This window comes from Apiospora aurea, assembly GCF_038362705.1.
Source record: "Apiospora aurea strain CBS 24483 chromosome Unknown utg000003l_segment0_segment0, whole genome shotgun sequence".
Classification (NCBI taxonomy): domain Eukaryota; kingdom Fungi; phylum Ascomycota; class Sordariomycetes; order Amphisphaeriales; family Apiosporaceae; genus Apiospora; species Apiospora aurea.
Window position 1 is genome coordinate 1,639,529 of NW_027117390.1, and position 23,497 is coordinate 1,663,025.

Genomic DNA, 23,497 nt, shown 5'->3' on the forward strand with positions numbered 1-23,497 from the left:
GTAGTAGGCGACGGAGTAGGGGCTTGACCTGCCAAAGGCAATGACAGCGACAGTGCCAGTGCGGCTATCGAATTGATGGTGCCACTACCGCCGTGATTGCTGCCCTCACTGGGGTCACCACAGACAGTGACGGCGTCTTCTGCGGCTGCGGCTGCGGCGGTGGCGTGGCGTGTATTTGTAGTTGTTGTGGGTGGGCGCTGGCTGGTGTCGCTATCGCCCGCAGCTGTGACGATGTTGTTGGTGGTGGGAGTGGGAGTCGTAGTGGGCCCGACAATCCTGTTTCTGGGCGAAGTGGGGTTCGCATTGTCGGGGAAGACTGCGATTGCTTCCGACGACCAACCACGCCCAGGACTGCGACTGTCAATGCCAGTGTTTGCCTCGCAGTTTGACGCCCCCCTTTTCCTGTCTTGTTGGAGTGTTTGCTTTATTGTTGTTGTTGCTGCTGCTGCTATTGCTGCTATTGCTGCTATTGCTGCTGTTACTGCTGTTACTGCTGTTACTGCTGTGTCCGGGATCCCGATTCTGCAGTCTCTTGACAACGGCCTGGTCGACGTTCTCGGATGCGGTGCGTCGACTGAACGTCCTGCCGAGAGAGGGCGCGTTCGCGTTCGTGTTCGTTGTCGTCGAAGTCGAAGTCGAAACCGATGTCGACGTCGATGACACTGTGCTGGTGCTGCCGGTGCGGCTGCTGGCCGCTTCGTCGACCGACAATGCTGGTCTTGGCGGTCGGCCTTGACGACGTCGCTTGTCGCTGGTCGGAAGTCGCAGCGGGGTCTTGACTCGCAAGTGCTCGAGCCTGCTATATTGCCCCGTTTCGGTGGCCGCTGCGATCGGCCGCCCTGATAACACCACGTCTGGAGAGAACTGGGCAACGTTGTGCGACGGATGACCTCGGCTGCTAGATTCTGTACTGCTGCTCGCCGCCCTCGAGTGTCCTGGTCGTTTGGCGTTTGTGTTTTCGTCCGTCCGTCCCGAATGCGCCCGCCGTCTTTGACCAATCTCCGTGCTGATCCCATCCTCATCCTCTAGTATCTCTCGCTCCTTGCGCGGGTAGGGCTCCCCTCGGAAGTTGGCCACCGCCAACGTCGACCAGTGCGCTGCATTGCTCATTGTCGAGGTTGCTCATGCAGAATCTCGGTATGTTACGTGGTCCGCTATTTCTGATCTGCTACCGCGTGATGTCACTTCCCTGCGATATTCTTTTATTTTGAGTTTCCCAGCTGCAAGACCACCCTTTCCCCCTTCTAGCCTTTTAGGAGCGTTCGCCTCTCTGTGGCGACATGCGGGTGAAAACGACCGTGGGTAGCCAGCCGGCTCTGGTTTACTGCAATCGATATAACAATATAATCGTGATATATGACGAAGGGTCCAACTCATGAGCTTTTGGCCACACCACGTGCCTCATCAGACGACGCTAATCCTCCTGTATGCTTATAGCATCGTACGGAGGTCTTGAACTGCAGTCTTCCCGTCACGTTCGTATTGCGATAGACGATGCTGCCGTCAAGTTATCCGTGGCTCTCCAGGCAATGTTTGTCGGGGTCATCGATGTGTTCCTTGATGATGAATCGTTGTGTGTCGTGAGGCATGCTGGCTGATGTCTCCTGGCGGCCGGTAAACTTAAGCGATAGAACGGCAGGTTGACACAACGGCAGGCTTCTCCCCATGGGGTTTTGTTTCGTTGAACCAGAAGAGGGAGCGCATTGAGCGTGCTTTATTCACCCTCCGGTGAGTGCCCGTCATTTGGCCAAGGTGCCGGTGGAAACTCTATAAACACCTACCGAAGTATGATGCTCAAATCGAAAAGCCCGGCGGTGGCGGTGGGTTGCTATTCTCTACAGACTACACTCAGAGTATAAAATAACCTACCGGTGTGCCTATCTACTGTACTTATTTGCCCCGTTGCTGTCATAGCACTTATAAGATACACACGGACGGCGAAGGCAGTAAATAGCATATAGCAGGAACCATTCTCTCGGATCATGGCATCTGCTGCCTCCTATGGTTGGGTCATGTAGAAGACTTGACCAAACAAGTCGAAACCTCCCTTAGGACTTGGATGCTGGTCGTCCGCACGTTAGGAGACGTGAAGGTGGTCGAACACGCCTGTCGGCACGCCATACAGGATGTTTGGTTTCCTGGGATTACTATGCTTCCTATTGCATCTCTAAAGTGTGTGGTTGAGCGGGATTAAGATGTTATTATCAAGCCAGCTAACATTGATGTACTCCTTATCTGCGTACGGAGGCTATGCATACCCTCCCAATATTATGTAGTGGCAATGCAGACAGTTACTCAAGCAACCACCTTCTTGCTGGCGTGCCAGGCCATATGCCATGCAGCAAACCCCCAAAGTCCACCAGGTCCTGGACCTGTCAAAGCTTGGCAGAGGCAAAAGCTCGATTAGCCTCAAGACTAAAGTCCAAAGTATCGTGCAAGCATGGTATCACTACCACACACCTTGAGCGCGCGGCCGTATGTTGTTTTGAGGTTGCTGCGAGCAACGCTGGCTCAGACTACCGTCATGCAGACATGGGGTTTCAATGCGTCAAGATAGCCAACATTGTTTTTTGAGCCGTAGGAAGCATACATTGATGTGCGGCACCGGGCAGGACGGGCAATTCATCGATGCCATATAAAACGCACCGGTATGTGGCATGATGGCATGTGATGTGATTCAAACTGTACACTCCTATATTGCGTTTGGAGTTGCGAGTCCTATTTGCGTATTCCGAGTTGGATGCCACTCAACGAGCTGGCCCTGTATGACAGATACCTACTTTAGATACGTTATGCGTCGACAGTTCCACGATGGATGTGTCTGCGGCTGGGCAGGTGAGGCAATGCATCAACAATTGCCTGCCCTCTCTGGGCCCAGGTGCTTGCTTAGTGGAGGGGCAGAGTAGGGGGGACAGCAGTAGGGAGAGTAGGGGAGAGTAGGGGTGATGCAAGTGGGGGGCGAGGCTGAGGACTAAACCGGGTTGGGTGCTGTGGATGGTCCAAGCTCCCTGGAGTGCGACACAAGCACAAGAGGAGGAGCTTTTAGTTAGGACAGCAGACCTGATATCTACCAGCCGGCGGTGGGGGGTGTGCGGCTTTACGCTGAAGCTGGATTGACCTGAACTGCACTGAGCAGATGCACGCAGTCGCATCAACGTGGGATTCCAGAACCACCCGTGGCCAGCATTTTTTTCTCTTCTTGGTTTGGTTTGGGTTGGCGAGAGACACCTTGTAATCAATTGATAGCATTGACACCGAACAAATTACTCGCCCTCAAAGCACCGAGGGAGACAGAACATTGAGTAAGTTGGCCTCTACTCTACCTACATGTAGGTAGGTATCAAGTATGCACCGGGCCTCCCACCAACCTACTTGCCTAGCCACTACAGGCCCAGCACCAACGAGTGTATACTTGAACGTACATCCCAATCCCCAGCCTTGGCCTTGACCGTACAGCACTGCTCGCTAGCTACCGACAAGACACCTTCTGACCAACGACAGAGTATCCATCAAAACTGGCAATTGACCACCAGCATCTTTCTATTCAATGCACTTCGCGTATCGCCGTTGATTCACTCGACCCCAACCCAACTCGACAATATCTCTTACCGAGTTGCCCACTTTGGGCTAATCTGCTTGCATCCTTTTCCGCCCAAGCATCCGTCGACCGTCTTGTCGCAACCGACCACCCTTTGCGACCTCGTTCGTTCGCTCGCCGCTCTGCACGCAACCCAGCTGCTGTCGCCGCCGCTCTCCCTCGGTTTGCTTGCCACGCCATTCATCCTTCGACAAGAGCCCGACGTCCTCGACCTTCCCTGGCGCAAGCAACCATATTCCTTCTACCCAGGTACGTTGGCACTGACCCTCTCGGGACACCTCCCGGGACACCTCCCGCGGGGCATCATGGGCCTCTAGCACATCACCAAAGAAGGATGGGTGCCACTGCAGCTTGACTGGGCCCCATCCTTTTGCCTACCAACTCAATCCAGGGCGGTGACTGACGTGCATTCGGGCAGGAAACCAACGGACAAGCTCGATTCTCCCGCATACGGTGTGCTCACCTTCTCTGGTTGCTGAACAAGATAAAGCATTACCGGAGGACACTTGCGAAGGTGTAGAAACGACAGGCCACCTACCTAGGCTTCGCCAGGATCACCTGCTACTGTGCAGTCAGCGTAGCGTCCAGATGTTGCCGCAGGTTGTTCGACAGACACTATTCCCCCCTCCTTCCCGACCTACAGACCAGCAACACCCGAGACCTGCGGATAGGTAGACCGTGTTTGGACAACTCGACTGTGTCAAATCCTATGGCGAAAGGTCAAAATCGCATGCAACATCGACCTCCATTCCGACAAGTTCATACCGACGATTCTTCATATCTTTTCCAGCTGCCTCTACCGACACCGTGTACCGTTGTTCCGCACAAATCAGCCACCCACACGAGCCGAACATAAATCGCATATAGTCGGGGCAGTATGTACGGGCCGCAGCAGGGCCACAACTCGCGCCTGAATGGCGTGCCTGGAGGCAGGGGCTTGGGGCCTCAGATGATGTATCCTACATACGTTCAGTCGCAGGGTAGTCACCAACAACACCACTCGCACCCCCAGCAACACCACCACAGTATTCAGCAAGATCACGCAGCTCACTCGGCTGCCGCCACAGCTACTCTCAATCAGATGACGGGTGGGTTCCCGATGTCCACTAGTGCGACCCCTTTCACGCCCAACTCACGGCAGAATGGGCATACACCAGCATCGCGAAATGGACCCCCAGGACAGCCTCTTAGCGAGGTCATGGCTGAGCAAAACCGCGCGTTTAAAGAGTCGGAGCATGCTCATTCGATCATGACTGATCAGCACCAGCCGCATTTCTTCGCCAGAGCTAAGGCCAACGAGAACAGGGGGGTCGGCCCTGCCCTTACTAGCATTACGGCTTCCAATCCCGGCGAGATGGGTGCTTCGGCTCTGAACGGAGAAGACGAGGATAGAGGACGCCCTATCAACCTGGACGAGTCCGAGGACCGCCAAGATTGGCAGAGTCTGGATTTGAGTGGCCAGGGGCTCCGGGCCGTCTCGCTGACGGTGTTCAATCGCTACGCCTTTGTCGAGGAGTTGTATCTCCCTTCCAACGGGTTGACCTATCTACCCTCCGAAATTGGCCAATTACGAAAGCTGCGCCATCTCGATGTGTCCTTCAACCAGCTCACCAGCTTACCTCCCGAGCTATGCATGTGTACTCCGCTGCGGAAGCTCCTCATTTTCAATAACCAGATTAGAACCCTGCCTTCGGAGTTAGGCGCCTTGCATTTATTGGAGTTCCTAGGATGGCAAGGCAACCCCCTGGACGGTGAATTGACCAAGCGACTGAGCGAAGAAGGTACCAAGAGCTTGATTAACCATCTCAAGGAGAGTGCTCCTGGTAAGTTAACAGTCCCCCCTCTTTTGCTCGCATGCCATGTTCGTTTCTGACCAGTATACGTTTTAGTACCTATGCCTCCACAGCCGCGTGCCATGATACCGCTGCAAGAAGACGTACCCCCGAGTCTAGAACACATCCGGGTGTTGTCGTGGAACACCTTGTGTGACAAGTACGCCACCAGTCAGCAATACGGCTACACACCCGCCAGCGCCCTCTCGTGGGAATACCGCAGCGAGAGTATCCTGAGAGAGATGCGTCACCGTGATGCCGATATCATGTGTCTCCAGGAAACGTCTGGTGAATCTTTTGATACATTCTTCACGCCGGAGCTGGCCAAGGATGACTACAGGGGCGTCTTCTGGCCCAAAACCAGAGTGTCTCACATGAGAGACAAGACTGAACAAGGGCTCGTCGACGGCTGCTCGATCTTCTACAAGAACACCAAGTATATCCTCCTGGATAAGCAGCTTATCGACTTTAGGCAAACCGCCATCAACCGTCCGGATATGAAGGCAACTGAGGATGTCTTCAACCGAGTCATGCCCTAAGGACAGCATCGGCGTCCTCTGCTTCTTTGAGTCCCGGCTGACAGGAGCTCGGTTCATAGTCGTGAACGCTCATCTATGCTGGGAGGGTCATCTCGCCGATGTCAAGGCGGTCCAAACCGGTATCCTCATGGAAACCGTGACCAAGATGTCCGAACGATTCACACGTAAACCTGCGGTGCCGATCAGCGAAAAGAAGCTCCTTAGACTGCCCACGACTGACGAAGTAACCGAGCTGACGCCGGACGACCTTCCGGAGCCACCTCATCCCAGTCAGGACTACCGGACCAACACCGACATCCCGTTGCTGATCTGTGGTGATTACAACTCGACCTACGGCAGTTCAGTCTATGATCTGATGGACAAGGGACGAGTACCGCCCGATCATCCGGACCTGGTCGGCCATTCTTACGGCAATTTCACCCGGGACGGTATTTCTCATCCTTTCAGCTTACGGTCGGCATATGCCCACGTGCACAAGACGGCAGACGACCTTAGCTTCACCAATTACACATCCACTTACTCGGGCGCCATTGACTACATCTGGTACTCGACAAACAGCCTGGAAGCAGTCCAGCTGCTTGGACCTCCTGACTACGAGTTTCTCAAGCGTGTGCCTGGTTTCCCCAACTACCATTTCCCGTCGGATCACATCCAGATCATGGCCGACTTCGTGTTCAAGGCCAGGAAAGACAAGAAGGCACTCGGGGGAGGAGATCAGGGAAGGACAGGATCACCCTCCAGGGTATGAAGTGGACCGTCCGGGCCATGAGGCCAAGCTCTCTGATGTTCTACGTTCCATTGGTAGGCAGGCAAAAGGGAAGGCGGCACAACAAACTTTGTTTGGGAGTTCAAGGTAGCGAGAGGAGCGTGGTATATACGAAAGAATAGACCTGCGTGTGTGGAGGGGGAGGACGCAAAGGAGAGGGAGTCACGGAAAGGGGGACGGACGGTCAGGTTCATCATCTTGGTAGGCCGGAAGGTGGGGGAGCGGCGATCGAAGGGTTTTGGACATGTCCGGCTAGCAAGCCTGAGCGAAGGAATCAGCCAGATTTCTATGACGTTACCGCCCAATTGCGCTTGTTCTTGTCTTTGGCTTTGATTATTCACAAAAAGGAGTTCTATCGTTGTATTGTATCGACCAATAAAGCGGACAGCTGTACATCTTGCGTGCGAGAGTTTTCTCTTCTCGTGGTGGGTGGATGTTTGGTTCGGCAGGCCCCTTGCAACCAGCGTCAACCTGTGTGTATGAAGTGGTGAGTGGTATATCGGCAAAGAGCGTTGTCGTGCTGTCTCAGCTTGACTAAAGAGTAGGTGAGTTGTTTAAACGTTGAAACCTACGGGGAACCCTACCTACCAACCTACCTAGGAGGCAGTTGGGCTATACGTACATACGCCTAAGCCGATCAATCATCGTGGGTGGGGGCAGTCTCTTGCAGCGAGACACCGGGAGCCGCTGAACAAACACATGATCGCCGAATGTTGTGGTGGCATCCGGATCTGTCAGATCGGATCGTTACGAGACAGAGCGTTTCAGGAATTTCTGCGTTGCAGAACAAGGAAGGCGTCTCCCTGTTCGATGGACATGTCCCTATCGCCGGGTATACTGCCTGCCAAGTGGAGCACGTAGTGAACATGGTCGCGAGTCATAGAATGGTGGGAAACGCGATCAGTGGGTTTGGGGGCCATCTGTCAAACTCCAAACTGGACTACATGCGCACGAGCGGTCTGTCTGTCCGCTATTGTGCACAAGAATAGTCCTGTACAGCCACGGAATGAGTGGGCTTTTCACTCTGTCGAGTCAAACAGCGAAACGATTCCCACCACAAAGTGTTGAACAGGAGAGACGTGACGAGCCATGCCAAGAGATTCCAGATTCAAACCAAGAGATACCGTATGATCAAAAGTACAGCCGAAGTGTATATACTTCGGCTAGATCTGTTATCGTAATGATTTGATGAACGACCAGGACGGACATCAGCCAACTAGAAGGGCAAAAAGTAATCAAATGGATGTCCTGGGGGAGACTCGAACTCTCGACCTTTGGATATCTGAACTTCTAATTCAGTCATATTGAAATATGAGACCAACGCTCTAACCAACTGAGCCACCAAGACTTTTCTGTTTGATTGGTTCTTGGAGATCGCGTATAGTGGCTTATGGTATGCAGCAAGGCCGGAGTGGAACGACGGGACACAATGGTCGGAATCTGTTTCGGCGACTTCCGTCCTTTTTCTCCGACCAGACTCGTCTAACCTTACATCGCACGCTTCGACACCACAACACCTGTTGGTTACTATTGGAGCCAATCCAAGTTGAATGCTCAATCAATTCGACACATGACACCTATCACCAGGAACATGCTTCGAATTTCGAGAACGACTAGATTCCCCAGAAACATAGGCGGGAAATGGGGTACATGAGCCCACCGTATAGGAAGAGGGAGTCCAAACTCAATACTGCGCCCGTAACAAATGCCTATTTGTTTCCAGTGAGCGGGTAACGCAGAGGCAATCAGATCTGGTAGAGAATTCACAGCCCCGATGCATGGAAATCCCGGCATGCTGGTGATACTCGAAGATGCCCTGTAGGGATTCGAACGACGTACAATTCCCCGAGGGCCAGCCAGCCAGCAGCCAGGCTGGTCGCTCGACAGGAAGCGCTTGAAACAAAGCTCTCGTGGCTTGTGCTGGCCTGCCTCCTCTACGGGGGTCGGATCTGAGACACATTTGATGGTTTCTGGAGTCTCGGAGTCGGTCAAGCTACTACAAGTAGGGGGCCCGTTTTTGATGTTCTCAGGGCCAAGAAGGAAAAGAGCGTAAGGAGGCCCCCCTGCGAGGCCCCTACGCACCCCCTGCCCGGCAGATTTGCTTTCCATCACACAGCCTAGCGAAGCCCTAGGCCTCAAAGGGGACCCCTAGCACTGGCAGGCCCCGACATTGCTTGACTCTGGCTCTGTCTCTGGCCCCGTCTCTGGCACTCTGGTCCTCTGCCAATCTGCCCACCGTGCCAGCTGCCCACCCCCCTGTCGAGCGGTGCGTGCAGGGTCAGGGGCCCCGGAACCCGACCAATCCAGCAGGCCAATCGAGTCTTGGGAAGCTTGAGCCTCAATATGGAATGCTGTTCAAACGTTGCAATGGCTGCGACTGTTGCAACCGCTCACTGGGCCGAAACGGGGTCGCTTTTGTTCCATTCTCGCATTTCCTTGATCACCTCCAAAACCAAGGTAGGATTTTCGTCCCAAATTTGCAAATGAATAATGGCCCAGTACAGTGTACGGCTACCTCAGGTAGGTTAGCCCAGCGGATCATGGCCATCGTTCGAGCCAATGCTGCTCACGACCGGACGCGACGCTGGCTGTGATTACTTTCTTCTCCTTCCCGACCGACCGTCTGTCATGTTCCTCCGTTTCTGTTACAGTTGAAGAAGTCATCGGGTCGTGTATGTTGCTGCGCATCTACTTTCCCTCTTCAGCATTCCCTGGCATGGCGACAGGGCGAATCGCGCGTTTCTTCTTCTTCTTCTTCTTCTTCTAAACCAGCAGCAGCAGCAGCATCGTCACCGTCCCCTGCCACTTCGATTCTTCCATTCCAGCATAATCACTCATGTGTAATATCTACTTACTACCTATATTCTTCACCCCCTTGTTAGCTTTGTTTCTTGCTACTTGATACGATACCTTGTACTAGTAGTGTACCATCCAGTAAAGCTCTTGTTATTCGTTCATGGTGGGATATCGTTTACTACCAGCAACTCGTTTCTTTTCTTTTCACATATTAACTTTACTGTAATACTGCCACATGATTACTGAGCGCAGCTGGCTGCCCCAATATCTCGTGCGCGAGGGAGGAAGAGAAAGAGAGACAACAGCCCCCGCCTCTGATGGCTACGGTTACAGTCAAGGAAAAGGATGGCGTGACACCCCTCGACTCACAGTCCTCTGGACTCGGCGCCAATGACCTGCAGCGCCTCGATGCCTCTCTCGAGGAGTTCAGCCAACAGCCCAAGAAGGCCGGCAAGGGCCGGAAGAAACGGCCCTTCTTCATGTTGGTCGCGGTGCTGCTCCTGTTCTTGGTCTCGGGCGGCGGCGTCGCCCTCGCCGTCCTGTCCTTCGTGAAACCCGTCGAGTCCGAGGGCTTCCGGCTGGCGCGCAACCTTGTCCTGGTGGCCTCGGGCATGTCGCTGCTCTACACGATCATCCACGTCCGGGGCGGCTTCAGCAACTACGTTAACGGCGCGCCCCATATCCCGCCGCACTTCCGCGGCGAGTATGTGCACGCCAGCGCCCTCATTGTGGCGCGACTCGGCATTCCCGTCTGGATCGCCGCCTCTGTTGCAACCGCTATTCTCATATCCAAGTCGAAACAGCCTCTGGGCATATCTGGGAACCAGATCCCGTACCCGCTGTTGGACTTGATCATCTGCGTGGTCGCCTTGTATGTCACGCCACCTCTCCTGATTCCCAGGCAATGAAACGCCCTCATGCATGTAGAAGCTACAGTGGGCTATTTGCTAACTACGACTCACAGAATATCCTTCATCGCCCTTGCGGCTACCATCAACAAGAACCCGACACCTTTCGCCTTGGCCGGCATCTCGAGCTCGTGGATTCTTACGTATCAGGATAATGTCTTCGTCGAGCACGACGACGATGAAGCCTTTGTGAGCATTTCTCGACGGGCTTCGATGCAGCGAGCAGCAGACGAGAAGGGCGAGAAGCGGACGACGCCGTCGATAGCGCCGTCGCCGCCCCCGGCACTGGCCCGCCCGAAATCGACGGCGGATTCGTCGAAACGGACGGCGCTGACGGAGGAGGCCCTTACCAAGGCGACCGATAACGGGCGCAGAGCGGCGCGGCCCAGCAACCTCGACGTCGCGAAGGTGCAGGCTGCGGAAGAGGACGCCAAGACGGAGCTGATGGCCAACTCGCCCGTGCGGCCCAACTACTACACCACCATGCCGCCCGTGCAGCGGAGTTCCGTCCCGCCGGTGCCCCCGCTGCCGCCCAAGGTGCTCAAAGCGAAGGCCAAATCGCAGAAGCAGCAACAGCAGCGGCATACTCTTGCGCCGCCCTCCCGCGGCGGCGGCGGATGGCGTGACGATCGGGATGACATGGCCCACCAAGTCGTGATGCGGCCTCGGACGCGCAGTACCTATAGCAGCAGTGCCGAGCGTACTTACACCATGTCCACCTACACGCCTAGCTCCACCATGACCTCGCACTCGTCCGCTGCCCCGATGCTGAGCACGCGACAGCTCCAACAACAACACCAACAAAACCAACAGCAGAGGCCGGGCACGAGCAGCTCCAGCCACTACAGCACCGCGAGCCGATCGCAGTACGGGCCGGTGCAGTACCCGATCGTCAGGGCCAGCGGCGTGCCCTGGCGACCCCCCACGAGGCCCGGCAGCAGCTACCAGCAACAGCAGAGCCAAGGAGGCCCCCAGCAGAGAACGCTGCGCCACTCCCCGTCCTCGTCGCTGGACTCCAACGCCAGCGGCAGCAGCAGCCGGTCGTCGTCGTCGCTGGGCAGCATGACTCTGCGCACGCCGAAGCCGATAGCGGGGCTGAGAACCGGCGGCGGCGGCGGCGGCGGCGCCCAGCAGCAGCCGCGTCAGCCGGTGCCAGGAGGAGGGCTCCCGTCCGGGCCGGCGCCGCCTGCGAAGTCGCCAAGGCGGAAGTTGCAGAGGAAGACGTCCAACTTCTCGCGGCCGATAACGGCCAACGAGTTCGTATAGAGAGATGCTGAAAGCTTAGAGAGAGAGAGAGAAGAAATCAAACGCCAATACCCACGCGAGAGTTCTAGAGTTATTAGAACGATGATGTACGACTAGGACGCATCGATGCGAACAAGAAATAATATACAAGACAATACCAACCAATCAATTCGATACGTACTACATGTGCTTAGTCTAATAGGCAGAGACTTGCATCCCTTATTGGATCAAGCCGGAGAAAAACTGGGACAACCTAGCTGAACATACGGGCGATAATGTACGGCCGAATAGTATTACCAAGTTCCTGGCCATCATCATATGCGAATGCACGTCTGCCAGCAAAACATGGCGCATGCCAGAAGCGCATGTGACAAGTAGACCGCCGCTTCAGAAGTCCAGCAGCGGCAAGTAGTGCGGGTAAGGGTCAGCATTTGCTCGCTCCAGGTAGAAGGGATCAACTTCCCCGCATCGGGGCCAAACCGACAGCATGGGGGGGACTGGAGAAGACCCTCCCTGCTTGCACCTACATATTAGCATATGCCACGGATTCCTTTTTTCTCGAAACTTGGAAGAATTTGTTGTTCACGATAGACCATATGCCTCTTGAACGACAGATACCCGACCATTGGTCCAAGTTGAACAAAAGTGATAATATAGGCCAGCTTCTTCCCATATAGGTAGGCCCGTCCCAAGCTCATATCCGAAAGAATCCCCAACGGAGCCACAGAAGCTGCGGCGTAGAAAAGGAACCACACCGCAGCGCCGAATGGAATACACGAATGGCCGGGAATGCGGTCCATATATTTCCCTGCTGGGCGTCCCGGCGAAAGAGACGGTGATTTTGTGGCCACCAACAAATCGGTATTGATGACACTAAGGGCTTCTGGGCAGTAGGGCGACCGGGGGTTGGGTGAGTTGACCGGGGGTGGCTGAGATGGATGTTGTAAAGTCTTGGCGTGTAGGGCTTGGTCCGCGACATTCTGTATGATCAACTCGAAGAATATATTAATATACCAGAGGATGTCGAGGTTGCATATTGTTCAAACAGACGCTAAAAACAGAATCGTATAGCAGATACACAACTCGGATGCGATCCGGATATGCTCTGTGCCTCTGGGATACGTGTTTGGGCAGGTGCTTGGCGTAGGCCCGTACGTAGGGGCACACATTTCGCATATGCCGGGCCTACATCCGGCACGGCACGGTCAGGATAGGGGCCGCGCATGGTTCGAGTTAGCTAAGCAACGGGCTGATGTTCTAGATAGGGTGTTTACAAGCGACATGCATATTTCCAGCAACGATATGGCATTCTGTGTTAGTCGAGGGTCAACTTCTCGTTGCGTACATACATGTGCAAGTACCAAGACAGACTTGCGTCCCTTGGCGGCGGCCAGCCAGAGTGACATGGCCTACGAAGAACTAATCCCCGCAGATCCACCGCCCGGTCCACTCACATACATACATCCATGACTAGCAACAGCACATTCTCACTTGTTGAACTCCTTTCCCAAAAGCATGTAATCACAAGAGTCCATCTCCGTGGCCTTGGAGGGAGGGGTTGAAAGGCAAGCCTTTTTTTTTTTTTTTTTTTTGCCGGCTCTTCCCTCCCGCCAAGTTCGGCCGGTTTATAAAACCCGTCCGGCCCTCCCCTTCCTTCTGTCAGTAGAGTACGTAGGTAAGTAGGCTAGCTTGTTGCTTATCGCGCTTCGATCAAACAAGAGCAGGTGTGCTTTGGTTGCGGTTTCTGGATTAAGCTTTGCGCGCCAAGAAAACTTGGATATCCCGACCCTCGTCCTTGTCCCGTTCTCAAAGCAGAAATCGACAACATGGCGACGGAGAAGAAGCTGAGTGGCGATGCCGGGTATGGGTGCCCCGTCGAGGTATGCAATTGATTTAGTTCAGCAATCCTTCCTCACTTACACGGATTGAGCAACATGCCAGCCAGTTTACTGACCCATGCGGGGCGTGGTAGGATGTCCGCACACTGTCCGCCAATCCTCAGGTCGACCCGGCCGCCGAGAAGGCGCTTCGGCGCAAGCAGGACATGAGGATCATTCCTCTGTCGGCCGGCATCTACTTCCTGTGCTATCTGGACCGTTCCAACATCGGCAATGCCAAGGTGCTCAACGCCAGTACCCATCATGACTTGCTGAGTGAGACTGGAAGTAAGCAGGCAACTTTCCGCCGCCGGAGTCTTCCTGACTGGGCATCTGAGATTGACTTGGCTAACCTTCGATTTGCTGCAGTGACTAACTACGAGTATACGATTGCTCTCATGATGGTATGTTACTCGATCCCTGAAAAGCCTGGAGACCATGTGCTAATATGCCAGTAGTGAGTTACACAATCGGGCCGTCTCATCGGAGAGTCATAGAACTACTGGAGGTGATGACTACATCATGCAGACCCGGTGCCTATCGATTGATTGGATCAGTAAAGCTAACGCTAGACAGCTTCTTGGTGGCATACGGCGTATTTGAAGTCCCCTCCAACATCCTCCTGAAGAAGCTCCGGCCGTCAAGATGGATTGCCTTCCTCATGTTCGCGTGGGGAGCACTCACCATCGGCCTCGGCGGTGTCCACAGCTATGCCGCCGTGACCGTGGTCCGCTTCTTGCTCGGAGTCTTCGAGGCTGGTCTGTTTCCCGGACTTGTGAGTATACTCTGCAGCTTGTGGTCTGGACAAGAGAATTAACAACTTTTTTTTAGGTGTACTACCTGACATTCTGGTACAAGACGGAAGAACGAAGCGTCCGCGTCGCCTTCATCCTGGCATCTGCCACCCTCGCCGGCGCATTCGGCGGTGCCATCGCGTATGGCGTCGGCCACATGAACCAGGCGAGCGGCCTCTCGGCCTGGCGGTGGCTGTTCATCATCGAGGGCGCTCCCTCGTGCGTCTCGGCCCTTTTCGTCTTCTTCTTCCTGCCTGACTACCCCGAGGGCGCCAAGTGGTTAAGCGAAGAAGAGCGGGCCGTCGCCGTGCAGCGGCTCTCGGTCGAGGGCAGCAAGGGTCACCACAACGCCATGACTTGGCCTGATGCCAAGGAGACTCTGTGTGACTGGAGGTTAGTAATTCGAAGCCCCTTGTCGAACCAGCTCTGTACCGAGTCTTACGTGAATGATCAGACTTTGGGGCCATTACCTCGTGTACTTTGGTATCTCTACGCCGTTCAGTTCGTTGTCGCTGTTTACTCCGTCCATCACGGCTGGCCTTGGGTTCAAGGACCTCGAAGCACAGCTTATGACGGTGCCCCCATACGCTGTCAGTATATTCAGACCACCCCTTTTGCTTCATGATACTGACATCGTCCATTATAGGTCGCATACGTAGTCCAGATCCTCACCTCTTACTCCGCTGACCGTTTCAACGCCCGCGGCCTGCACTCAGCCGTCTTGGCCACCGTCGGCGCCGTCGGGTTCCTCGCCTCCGCCGTGCTCCCCGCTGACGCCTACTCGGCGCGCTACGGCTGCCTGATCGTCGCGGCCTCGGGCGCCTTCTCCTGCATCCCGCCGCTTCTGGGTTGGTTGAGCTCCAACATCTTCGCCACCGCATCCGTCGGTTTAGCCATCGCCCTCAATATCGGTCTTGGTGGCGCCCCTGGCCAGATCATCGGTGTCTTTATCTATAAGCCCGAGGAGGCCAAGTCAGGTTATCCGACGGGCCATTGGGTCAATGCGGCGCTCTTGTTGATGGTCGCCGTGGGGTGTGTCATGCTTCGGCTTTACTATGGCTGGAGGAACCGGAAGCTGTTGAAGGCAGGTGGTGCCGGAGCCGAAGGTGGCGATGCCGTCAGGCTGTTCAAGTACTAGGCCGGGTAGAGAGGGGTGGCCGAACTTCTTTTAACTCGCATACCCACTACTTCCGATTCTGACATCGATGTCTTATCTAATTTTAATAACGTACTTCTCAGGTGTGATTTGACACACCTCATTTATGTCCGCTTTCCTTTGCACTTGCCATTTACCGATATATCTCGCAACGAACAGATCAGTAGCTGGAGGCTCTTGTTAGACTACTGGCCCGATCCCTCAAGGGTAGCAAAAGTCTTGTCTGACTCCTTTCCGATCCCGACCTCCCACAGCCGGTAGCGGGGGCTCAGCCTGTGGAAGTCGACGTAGCCAAGTATGTGGTCCTCGAGCGCCGCCGCGTAGGCCTCCTTCCCTTCGCCCTTGAGGGTCGCGCGCATCCGCTGTACTGCCTCTGACACGTCTTGGATGGTGTCTTTCAAGACATCTATCTTGGCTTTGTTGTCGTAGGTGGCCATCTGGCTGATGTAGTTGTTGCTATCTCCAATCCGTTCTTCCTTGTAGAACCTGGGCAATACGTCAGTCAGTATAAAGTCGTCGAGTTTCGAGCCGTTGGGAAAGATAGGGGGTGCCGGACAAGCGATGGCCTGCTTAATACACTTACGATAAAACATCATTGGCAGAAGCAATGTATCGATTGAGATCCGGTATGCATTCCAGATATTGAGCCGCATCCGGATACATCGACTTGGGAAACGTCATGTAGGCGACAGCCTCGCCGTCGCCGTCCCTCTCCCGTACATACCACGCCCAGTTGCGTCCGCTGCCACCGCCGCCAGACGTTTTGTTCGCCGGAGTCTCCTTGACGCGCCGGAACGCTGCCTCCGTCTCGAGCAGGTTCGCGTTCATGAAGTTCAGTGAGGCCGAGACGATGAAGTTGGCCACGGTCGCGTCCCAGTACTTGTATGCCAAAGGCAGAAGATCAGCCCATCCCTGTAGTAACGGCAGCGGATGTGGCGCGCCCGAGACGAAGCGCGCGCCGAATCGGGCGAACTCCTCGGGGTGCATATGGGCTTCGTCGTCCATGAGGAGGCCTAGCCACGAGTAGATGCCGATGTAGACCTGGACATCCAGCGGATGCTTGGGGAAGCAGACCTAGTCGAAAGAGGTAATCAATTAGTATAAGGGTACGGGTTACTTTACGGCTACTATAAGTATATTTGGCTTTGGGTTGCTTACTGCAGCATATGTGACTCCCGCGTAGAAGGCCTCGGCGGAAAGAGAGCCCTCCTCTCTTGGAACGCAGATCTCGTACTGACACGCTGCCTCCCACAGGGCCGTGTTGTCGTCCAGGGGGGTCGGTTTATACTTGAGCTCCTTCTCGATGAAGTTTCTATAGAGTGGCCGGAGAGTGTCACTCAGAGACTTCGGAGCGTCATTCTGAGTCTTGTGTCCCCCCTGGATCAGAGAGACGCTTTGCAACATGGCAGCTACGGATCTCATGTATTCCAGTATTGTGCAGTGTGGGATAAAGGTGGTCTAACACAATGTATATATATGCAACCTTTTTGGCGTGAGGGCACAGAATACTTGATAGAAAGGCATACCATATTGAGCACATTTGCTCCTTATATACATGTTACCTGTCCTTTATTCCGAGCCACCCGTATGAAGCCCGGAGGAGCCGACAATGAGTGCATTACGTTGACCTGGCATTCATATTCCTCCCAAGTCTCTTGGCGAGAGACTCACGAAAATGATGATTAGTATGATCGGATTGCTTCTATATACGCCGTACTACTCACGATACCAGTTGGCCAGTGAGAAGGTGTGGTATAGCAGCCCTTACCATTTGGCTTCAGTCTACCCATAGTCTGACTGCGTTGCCCAGCACAAGTCTTGATTGGGCCAGCTGCGGGTATCATTCAGCTGAGTATTGTGTGAAGAGCCTTTTCTGAGATCTACCTCATCTCGCAGTTCGTCAGCACGAATAGACTTGGCTGACTTTGGGGGCGTAGCTGATAGAATATGGCAGAGCATTACATCTGACAGCGCTTTTAGTCAGATTGCACCAAAAGGAGTAGTTGAATGTATTCTTACAGCCTGGAAGGAGCTAAGAGGAGCTGTCAGAATGTCGACACCGCCTTATGTCGGCCTTCCTTTGAACGGGATAACTTCAGGCACCTCTTCGGGACCCCCGGGGGCATCGTGGGATCGTTTCGTTGAATTACGTCCATTTCTCAGCATGCCAAGTATGTTGTGGATAATTACATACGGCCAACAATTTCTTCTACCGTCGATGGTAATGCGCATACATTCTCAGCGCCGCAGCGGCACTTCCGCTCGCTCTTGGTGTAACCCATTCGAGCTGCCTTGTCATACAATAACCCTGCCCTGACCTCCGGCTTCGGGTAGTACACTACTTTTTCCATGCGCTTCTTCCTGCGGTGTGGTCTGTTAGGATCATCATAATTCCAATTTGATGGCTTACCCATTAGATTTTCCAGCGCCAACTTACAACGGTGTAACCAGCAAAGACGTGGTGTTTGACGACTCCTGAACTTGCTATCAAGGCTGCCGGATCCGGCATGTTACGCCACTATCTTCGAGCGGCGCCGACAGGAACGGATGACCGGCCCAACGCGCACGACTGAGCGGGCTATAGCTGACGTTGTACTGATCTCAGACCCCTTCACACACAGTCGCGCCAAAGTTTGCTATGACCGGACAACAGATGGCGCAAGTCCGACTTGCCCGCAACCCTATCAACCAAAGTCATCTGGGCCGAGCATATGCCTGGACTTCCTGCAACCAACATGTTTGCTTTTTTATGTCTCGGCCAATAAGCATCGGGCGTTGGAGACTATACCGGATCGACCACTTGCCCGCATCCCATCTCGGCTGAAGCCCCACCGAGCTCAGGGTGGTTGGTGACATTCAAAGCAAACCCGGAGTAACCATTGGTCTCCCGTCAACGCCAGGTATTGACCGATCCCAGCGTACTGTCTCAGAATGGGTTTGAAAGTCATCGTAGTCGGCGGCGGCATCGCTGGGCTCTCGGCCGCCATCGCGCTGCGGCGAGCAGGCCACGAGGTGCACGTCTACGAACGCTCCTCGTTCGCCAAAGAGGTCGGCGCTGCGATCCACATCCCGCCGAATGCGTCGCGCTCGCTGCTGGACTGGGGGCTGGATCCTGCCCTGGCCAAGTTCGTCGCGGTGCGCCGGAGCTACCGGGCCGACGGGGCTTCGCTCGACAAGTTCCACGAGATGAGCCATGAGTCTGTGAAGGACCAGTACGGTGCGCCTTGGTTCTTCGCGCATCGGGTCGATTTGCACGAGGAGCTGCGGAGGTTGGCGACACAGGAGGCTGTCGTTGAGAATGGTGATCAAGGTATCCCGGCTCAGATACATTTGAACTCGGAGGTCGTTGAGTTTGTGGGTTCATCTTGCCCAAGTAGCAGCATTAAACCAATGCACCTTTTCCTAAACCGCTAACACATCAAGCAAAAGCTCCCGGGATGTTCATCTATTAGATTGGCTGATGGCCAGATAATATCGGGCGACCTGTTGGTAGCAGCCGATGGCATACACACCGTCGCCGTGAAGACGGTTCTCGACCGCGATAACCCCCCTCTGCCCCAGAAGGACTACAACTTCTGCTACCGGTTCCTCATCCCTGCGGCCGAGATCCGGTCCGACCCGGTGACCAGAGACTGGCTCGACGGAGATGATGGGCGGATGAAATTCTTTGTGGGACACGACAAACGACTCATATCATACCCGTGTCGGAAGTAAGATTCTCTTCTTTTTGCGGCATCCTACCCATGGCTGACTGGGTCCTTCGATAGCAATGAGGAACATAACTTTGTGGCCATGTTTCACAATGACGACGAAGCAGCAAAGAACCCGGAGGGTGAGTCGGATCAGCCCACCTCTACCCCTATCTCGAACAACTCTGACTATGGGTGACAGACTGGCAGGCCTCTGTAGATAAGTCGGAGCTGTTGAGGCGATATGACGATTTCCACCCCTATCTCAAGGGAATCATGATGTAAGTTGTGCAATATCCAGTAACCCCCAACAGCCCAATATAAAGCTGAAGAATCGATATAGCAAAGCGACAACGGTCAAGCAATGGGCGCTACTCTACCGTCCACCTCTTCCCACATGGAGGAAGGGATCCCTCATTCTAATCGGGGACGCTGCCCATCCCATGCTGCCCCGTAAGTCGCATACACGCACATCCAGACCAAGAAAACGGGACGCGACGGGAGGGCAAAAGCCCCCCCTCAACAACCTAAGACTGATGAGCATTCTCGATATTATCCTGTAGACCAAGGCCAAGGCGGAGCCCAAAGCATCGAAGACGGCGTCGCCATGGGTATCCTCATGTCCGGCGTAACTAATCACCCCAACGACGTCGCCTCGCGCCTCGAGCTTTTCGAGTCGCTGCGCCGGAACCGCTGCAGCGCCATCCAGATCCTGTCCAACGCGGGCCAGGACGAGGCGGAGCGCGTCCGGGACGCGGCGGCCAAGTTCATCCCCATCCAGGACATACCGAGTAAGTGGACTCGGACTGCATACATCTATCGCATGTGGTTTCGTAGTTGGAGCTAACTGCAAGTGCGTGTTTGTAGAAATTACTGAGGAGTTCGTCGACTTCAATTTCGGATACGACATAGTGGAAGAGGCCATTGCCATCATGCGGCGACAGGATCCGGACTTCGTGCTGGCGCCTGGCTTCTTCCAGTCGCCTGCCTCGATGAATTGAGCAGCAACGAGAAATTCGAGATGTCGTGAAACGAGATTGGTGATCTGCGTAATGGGCACATCGTGTTTTACTTTAGCAAGAACTGTGTATTTATTCGCGAGAACCTTGGTTGCTAGATAGATCCCTTTTACATGTCCAAATGCTATATGCCAATCCATTTTGAACTCATTCAACCCAAACGCCAGCTCCTATGCTTTGATATCATTACATACATCCATCGATAAAATCGTAATAATACATAAAACCCCTTTCTTACCCAACGGCGGCAGCTAATCTAGAATCAGATGATGTATGTATCCAAACATATATCGTTGAAATGATAACAATGTATAATAAAGATAATAATATATCGACCCAAACAGAGGCAGCATCCCAATCACCGAAGCATGTAGGATAGATCAGGGAGGTTTTGGATAATGTTTTCGACGGCTTGGCTCATTCCCTCCTGCTCCTCCCTTTTCGACGATTGGACTGGGCCAAGAATGACCGTAGCTGGGGTTGGCATCTCCGGGATTGTTTGAAGCTTGTTCGCCACCGAAACTGGTGGTCCAATCGGTTTGTCTGCAATGGGCGCCTTGGCTGGTGGTTCTTGTATAGGCTGGGGAGTCGGGGTTTCGAAGCAAGAGAAGTCTGCAAAAGCCCAAGGATCCGGAGCCTGATCCCTGATCTCTTGGATTTCTTGACTTTCACGTTCCACGGAGAACAAGCTCGTAGACTCAGCCGCTGTCTCCAATGCCGGGACATCCGCTGTGAACACGGAATCACTTGTATTTGCAGAGAACAAGCTCGTAGACTCTGCGGCCTGTTCAGAAACTGGAGCATCCGTACCTGTATCTACAGATTTCTCCTCCTCAGGCGTGTCCCGCTGAATGGTCGTTTGCCCCAAGTCTTCAGGGAGGGCGGTGTCTGCCTTCAAGCTTGAAGGCTCCGGGTCTCCAATATCGGGGAAACCGCTGCTGAGACTAAGTCCCTTGGCAAAAGTAGGCGAGGCAACCATTTCACCCCATTCATCATCGTCGTCGTCATCTCCCTCCCCCTCATCTCTGGATGTGCTGATGTGCTGGACTGGGGGCAATGGTTCTTGGTGTGCTTGCTTTGGAGCAACTGCTGGGGCAACTGCTTGGACAGGGGGCAATGAGAGTGAGTTTCGAGCTGAATCTGTCTTTGGAGCGGCTGCTGGAGCATGGGGTAAGGACATTGAATTCCGAGCTGAATCTGTCTTTGGAGACGATGTTGTTCCCGTTGCCATTGGTAAAGTAGTTGGCGACGGCTCGGGAGTCATGGAGCTCCAGCCGAAGGCCTTAGCTCCAATAGGTGGGCCAGTGAAGACGTTTGGAGGTAGTGTAGAAGCCCTGGCCGTTCGACCATCGGGTAGTTCAGCAGAATCACGCGGTGTTACCGTAGGAATACTGCTCTTTGTCGCGGCTCGCGGCTTTCGACCGAATATCTTGTCCATCTCGATGGGTGCACTGCCCCCCGAGTCCCAATTGAAGCCGCTCGTCCGCTTGCCTAAACCAAATGTCGGCCGTCCCGATATTGAGTCCTCTTCCTTCCATTTTCGAACAACCTTGATTGTCTCTTCATGAACGTCCGAGGTTGCCCATTGAATCCTAGGATAATTCTCGTCGTCGCCGGAGTTGTGTTTCCGCATGGACCCATATCTCGAAATACGGTACCAGATCCGTCGCTGCTCGAGATTGGTAAAACTGTCAGATATAACACGGTCTGGCAGCTCGCTGTCCGGATCAGCGTCATCGGGGACGTCGGAGAATATCGTCTGAAGGCCATCTAGATCGACGTTGAAGTTGATAGGGCCGAACTTCTCTATGAGTTGTTGCACAGGGAGAGACGCAGATCGTCGAGTATCGGAGTGGGCAGCAGTACTAGATTCCTCCAAGCTATCCTTTCTGTCATCCGGGCTGGCAGAAACAGCTGTGGGATCATTCGATCGCTCGTTATCCACTGACGCCTCCGTTGCATCGTCAGAAGTCACCGAGGCTACACCCGAATCTGTCTTGGGCTCATCATCAGTAGTGGACTTTAGGGTCTCGCGTGACCTCTCCTTGCTCTTGTCTCTAGCCGATGTTGGCCTCTGGAGTTCGGCTGGTTCTTCGGATGCTGCTCTTGCAAGACCGTCAAACTTGTCTACCAGAAGGGCAATCTTCCCCGTCACCTTTCTCGCGCTCGGTTGTTGTGGTTTGAGATTGGCTTCCTCGTCAATCGAGGTGATAGGTGAATCCTGACGTTCCGGGACACGACCATCGCCATCGGTAGAAAAAGTCGAAGAAGACCTGGACGGACTCTCGTGAGGTTCGGCGTTCCCATCGGCCTCTTCTTCTTCAGGCAGTGTAGATGTGGGTTGCGTAATTGGGGAAGGACCCGGCCTGGATAAGGGAGCACCTTCGGGCTTGAGATTATTATGGCCAGTCGTGTCGGCACTGGGCGGCGGTAGTCTAGGTGTCGCATCAAGCCACAGTGAATCGGCGGCCCAAGGATCGGGGGAGGGAGGCGGGCGGAAGACGGAGGAAGCGCGTGAGCGCGGAGGAGGGTTCAAGGCGGGTGAGCCGGGCCAAGAACCAGTGCTCTCCTTTTCAAAGATGGAAGAAGTTTTCGATCTCAAATGCGGAGTGCGCAAGGGCGAATCTCGACCAGCCGTCGCCCACGGAGAGGCATCTAGTAGATCATGTTCCGACTTTGCCGCCCAGCCGCTGAAAGTTTCGTCATCGGCCCATGGCGACGGGCCTGGCGAGGGCGAGTGTGTCAAGCTTGTGCCTCCAAAGAAGGCTTTCGGAGGCGGGTTGAGGAGAAGGTTGTTATTGGGAGGAGCAGCGTCCGCGCTTGCCCACGGCGAGCCCCATGGATCGTCCATATTGGGGAGTGGAAGACAATGGTCATGTTGACTCGCGACAACAATCAAAGGTCCTCAGGATCCGGGAGTTGCGATCCATCATAAGTGGAAAGGCACACTAATCAAAAGGTGACAACAGCCAGCATGGCAAGGTAATAATAAAGACTGGGTTCTGGATGGGGGAGGTTCCACGCTGGCAGGCTGGCAGGCTGGCAGGCTGGTAGGCTGGTAGGCTGCTGGTGGCTGGCCTTTCTAGCCCTCCTGAGCGCGTGTGAGACGGGGGCAGCGCTCGGAATAGAAGTACTCTCCGATGGAAGAGCCCGATTGCCGTTGTACCTCCAGGAGTGCGATCAAACAAGAATGCGCATTGCCCAGGGGTAGGTACCTGTCTGCAGAATAGCACCCATGCTGCCAAGGCCGAGGAAGCCGGGGGGCGGGTGGAGTCGAC

General features: G+C 54.5%; 7 protein-coding genes across 7 annotated transcripts; 4 read left to right on the forward strand and 3 right to left on the reverse strand.

The window, feature by feature from the left end:
* Positions 1-360: 360 nt before the first annotated feature.
* On the reverse strand, positions 361-1,110 carry PG986_004345 (uncharacterized protein; the record flags this gene model as incomplete). The annotated part of the gene is made up of 1 exon (XM_066840567.1): positions 361-1,110. One exon carries the CDS (start codon positions 1,108-1,110, stop codon positions 361-363), a length of 750 nt encoding a protein of 249 aa, XP_066703194.1.
* Positions 1,111-4,796: 3,686 nt separating this feature from the next.
* On the forward strand, positions 4,797-6,717 carry PG986_004346 (glucose-repressible alcohol dehydrogenase transcriptional effector; the record flags this gene model as incomplete). Its single annotated transcript, XM_066840568.1, has 3 exons — positions 4,797-5,421; positions 5,488-5,919; positions 6,029-6,717. 3 exons carry the CDS (start codon positions 4,797-4,799, stop codon positions 6,715-6,717), a joined length of 1,746 nt encoding a protein of 581 aa, XP_066703195.1.
* A 3,131-nt stretch (positions 6,718-9,848) lies between these two features.
* PG986_004347 (adenosylmethionine decarboxylase) lies at positions 9,849-11,705 on the forward strand (the record flags this gene model as incomplete). The annotated part of the gene is made up of 2 exons (XM_066840569.1): positions 9,849-10,402; positions 10,496-11,705. 2 exons carry the CDS (start codon positions 9,849-9,851, stop codon positions 11,703-11,705), a joined length of 1,764 nt encoding a protein of 587 aa, XP_066703196.1.
* Positions 11,706-13,510: 1,805 nt separating this feature from the next.
* PG986_004348 (uncharacterized protein) lies at positions 13,511-15,493 on the forward strand (the record flags this gene model as incomplete). Its single annotated transcript, XM_066840570.1, has 7 exons — positions 13,511-13,564; positions 13,657-13,849; positions 13,931-14,018; positions 14,138-14,336; positions 14,393-14,748; positions 14,810-14,945; positions 15,002-15,493. 7 exons carry the CDS (start codon positions 13,511-13,513, stop codon positions 15,491-15,493), a joined length of 1,518 nt encoding a protein of 505 aa, XP_066703197.1.
* Positions 15,494-15,696: 203 nt separating this feature from the next.
* PG986_004349 (uncharacterized protein) lies at positions 15,697-16,915 on the reverse strand (the record flags this gene model as incomplete). The annotated part of the gene is made up of 3 exons (XM_066840571.1): positions 15,697-15,997; positions 16,095-16,585; positions 16,670-16,915. The coding sequence occupies 3 exons, from the start codon at positions 16,913-16,915 to the stop codon at positions 15,697-15,699; spliced, it is 1,038 nt and encodes a 345-aa protein (XP_066703198.1).
* Positions 16,916-18,442: 1,527 nt separating this feature from the next.
* PG986_004350 (FAD dependent oxidoreductase) lies at positions 18,443-20,201 on the forward strand (the record flags this gene model as incomplete). The annotated part of the gene is made up of 7 exons (XM_066840572.1): positions 18,443-18,865; positions 18,941-19,221; positions 19,279-19,343; positions 19,403-19,481; positions 19,544-19,653; positions 19,764-19,991; positions 20,068-20,201. The coding sequence occupies 7 exons, from the start codon at positions 18,443-18,445 to the stop codon at positions 20,199-20,201; spliced, it is 1,320 nt and encodes a 439-aa protein (XP_066703199.1).
* A 376-nt stretch (positions 20,202-20,577) lies between these two features.
* PG986_004351 (uncharacterized protein) lies at positions 20,578-23,070 on the reverse strand (the record flags this gene model as incomplete). The annotated part of the gene is made up of 1 exon (XM_066840573.1): positions 20,578-23,070. One exon carries the CDS (start codon positions 23,068-23,070, stop codon positions 20,578-20,580), a length of 2,493 nt encoding a protein of 830 aa, XP_066703200.1.
* Between the last annotated feature and the right edge of the window lie 427 nt (positions 23,071-23,497).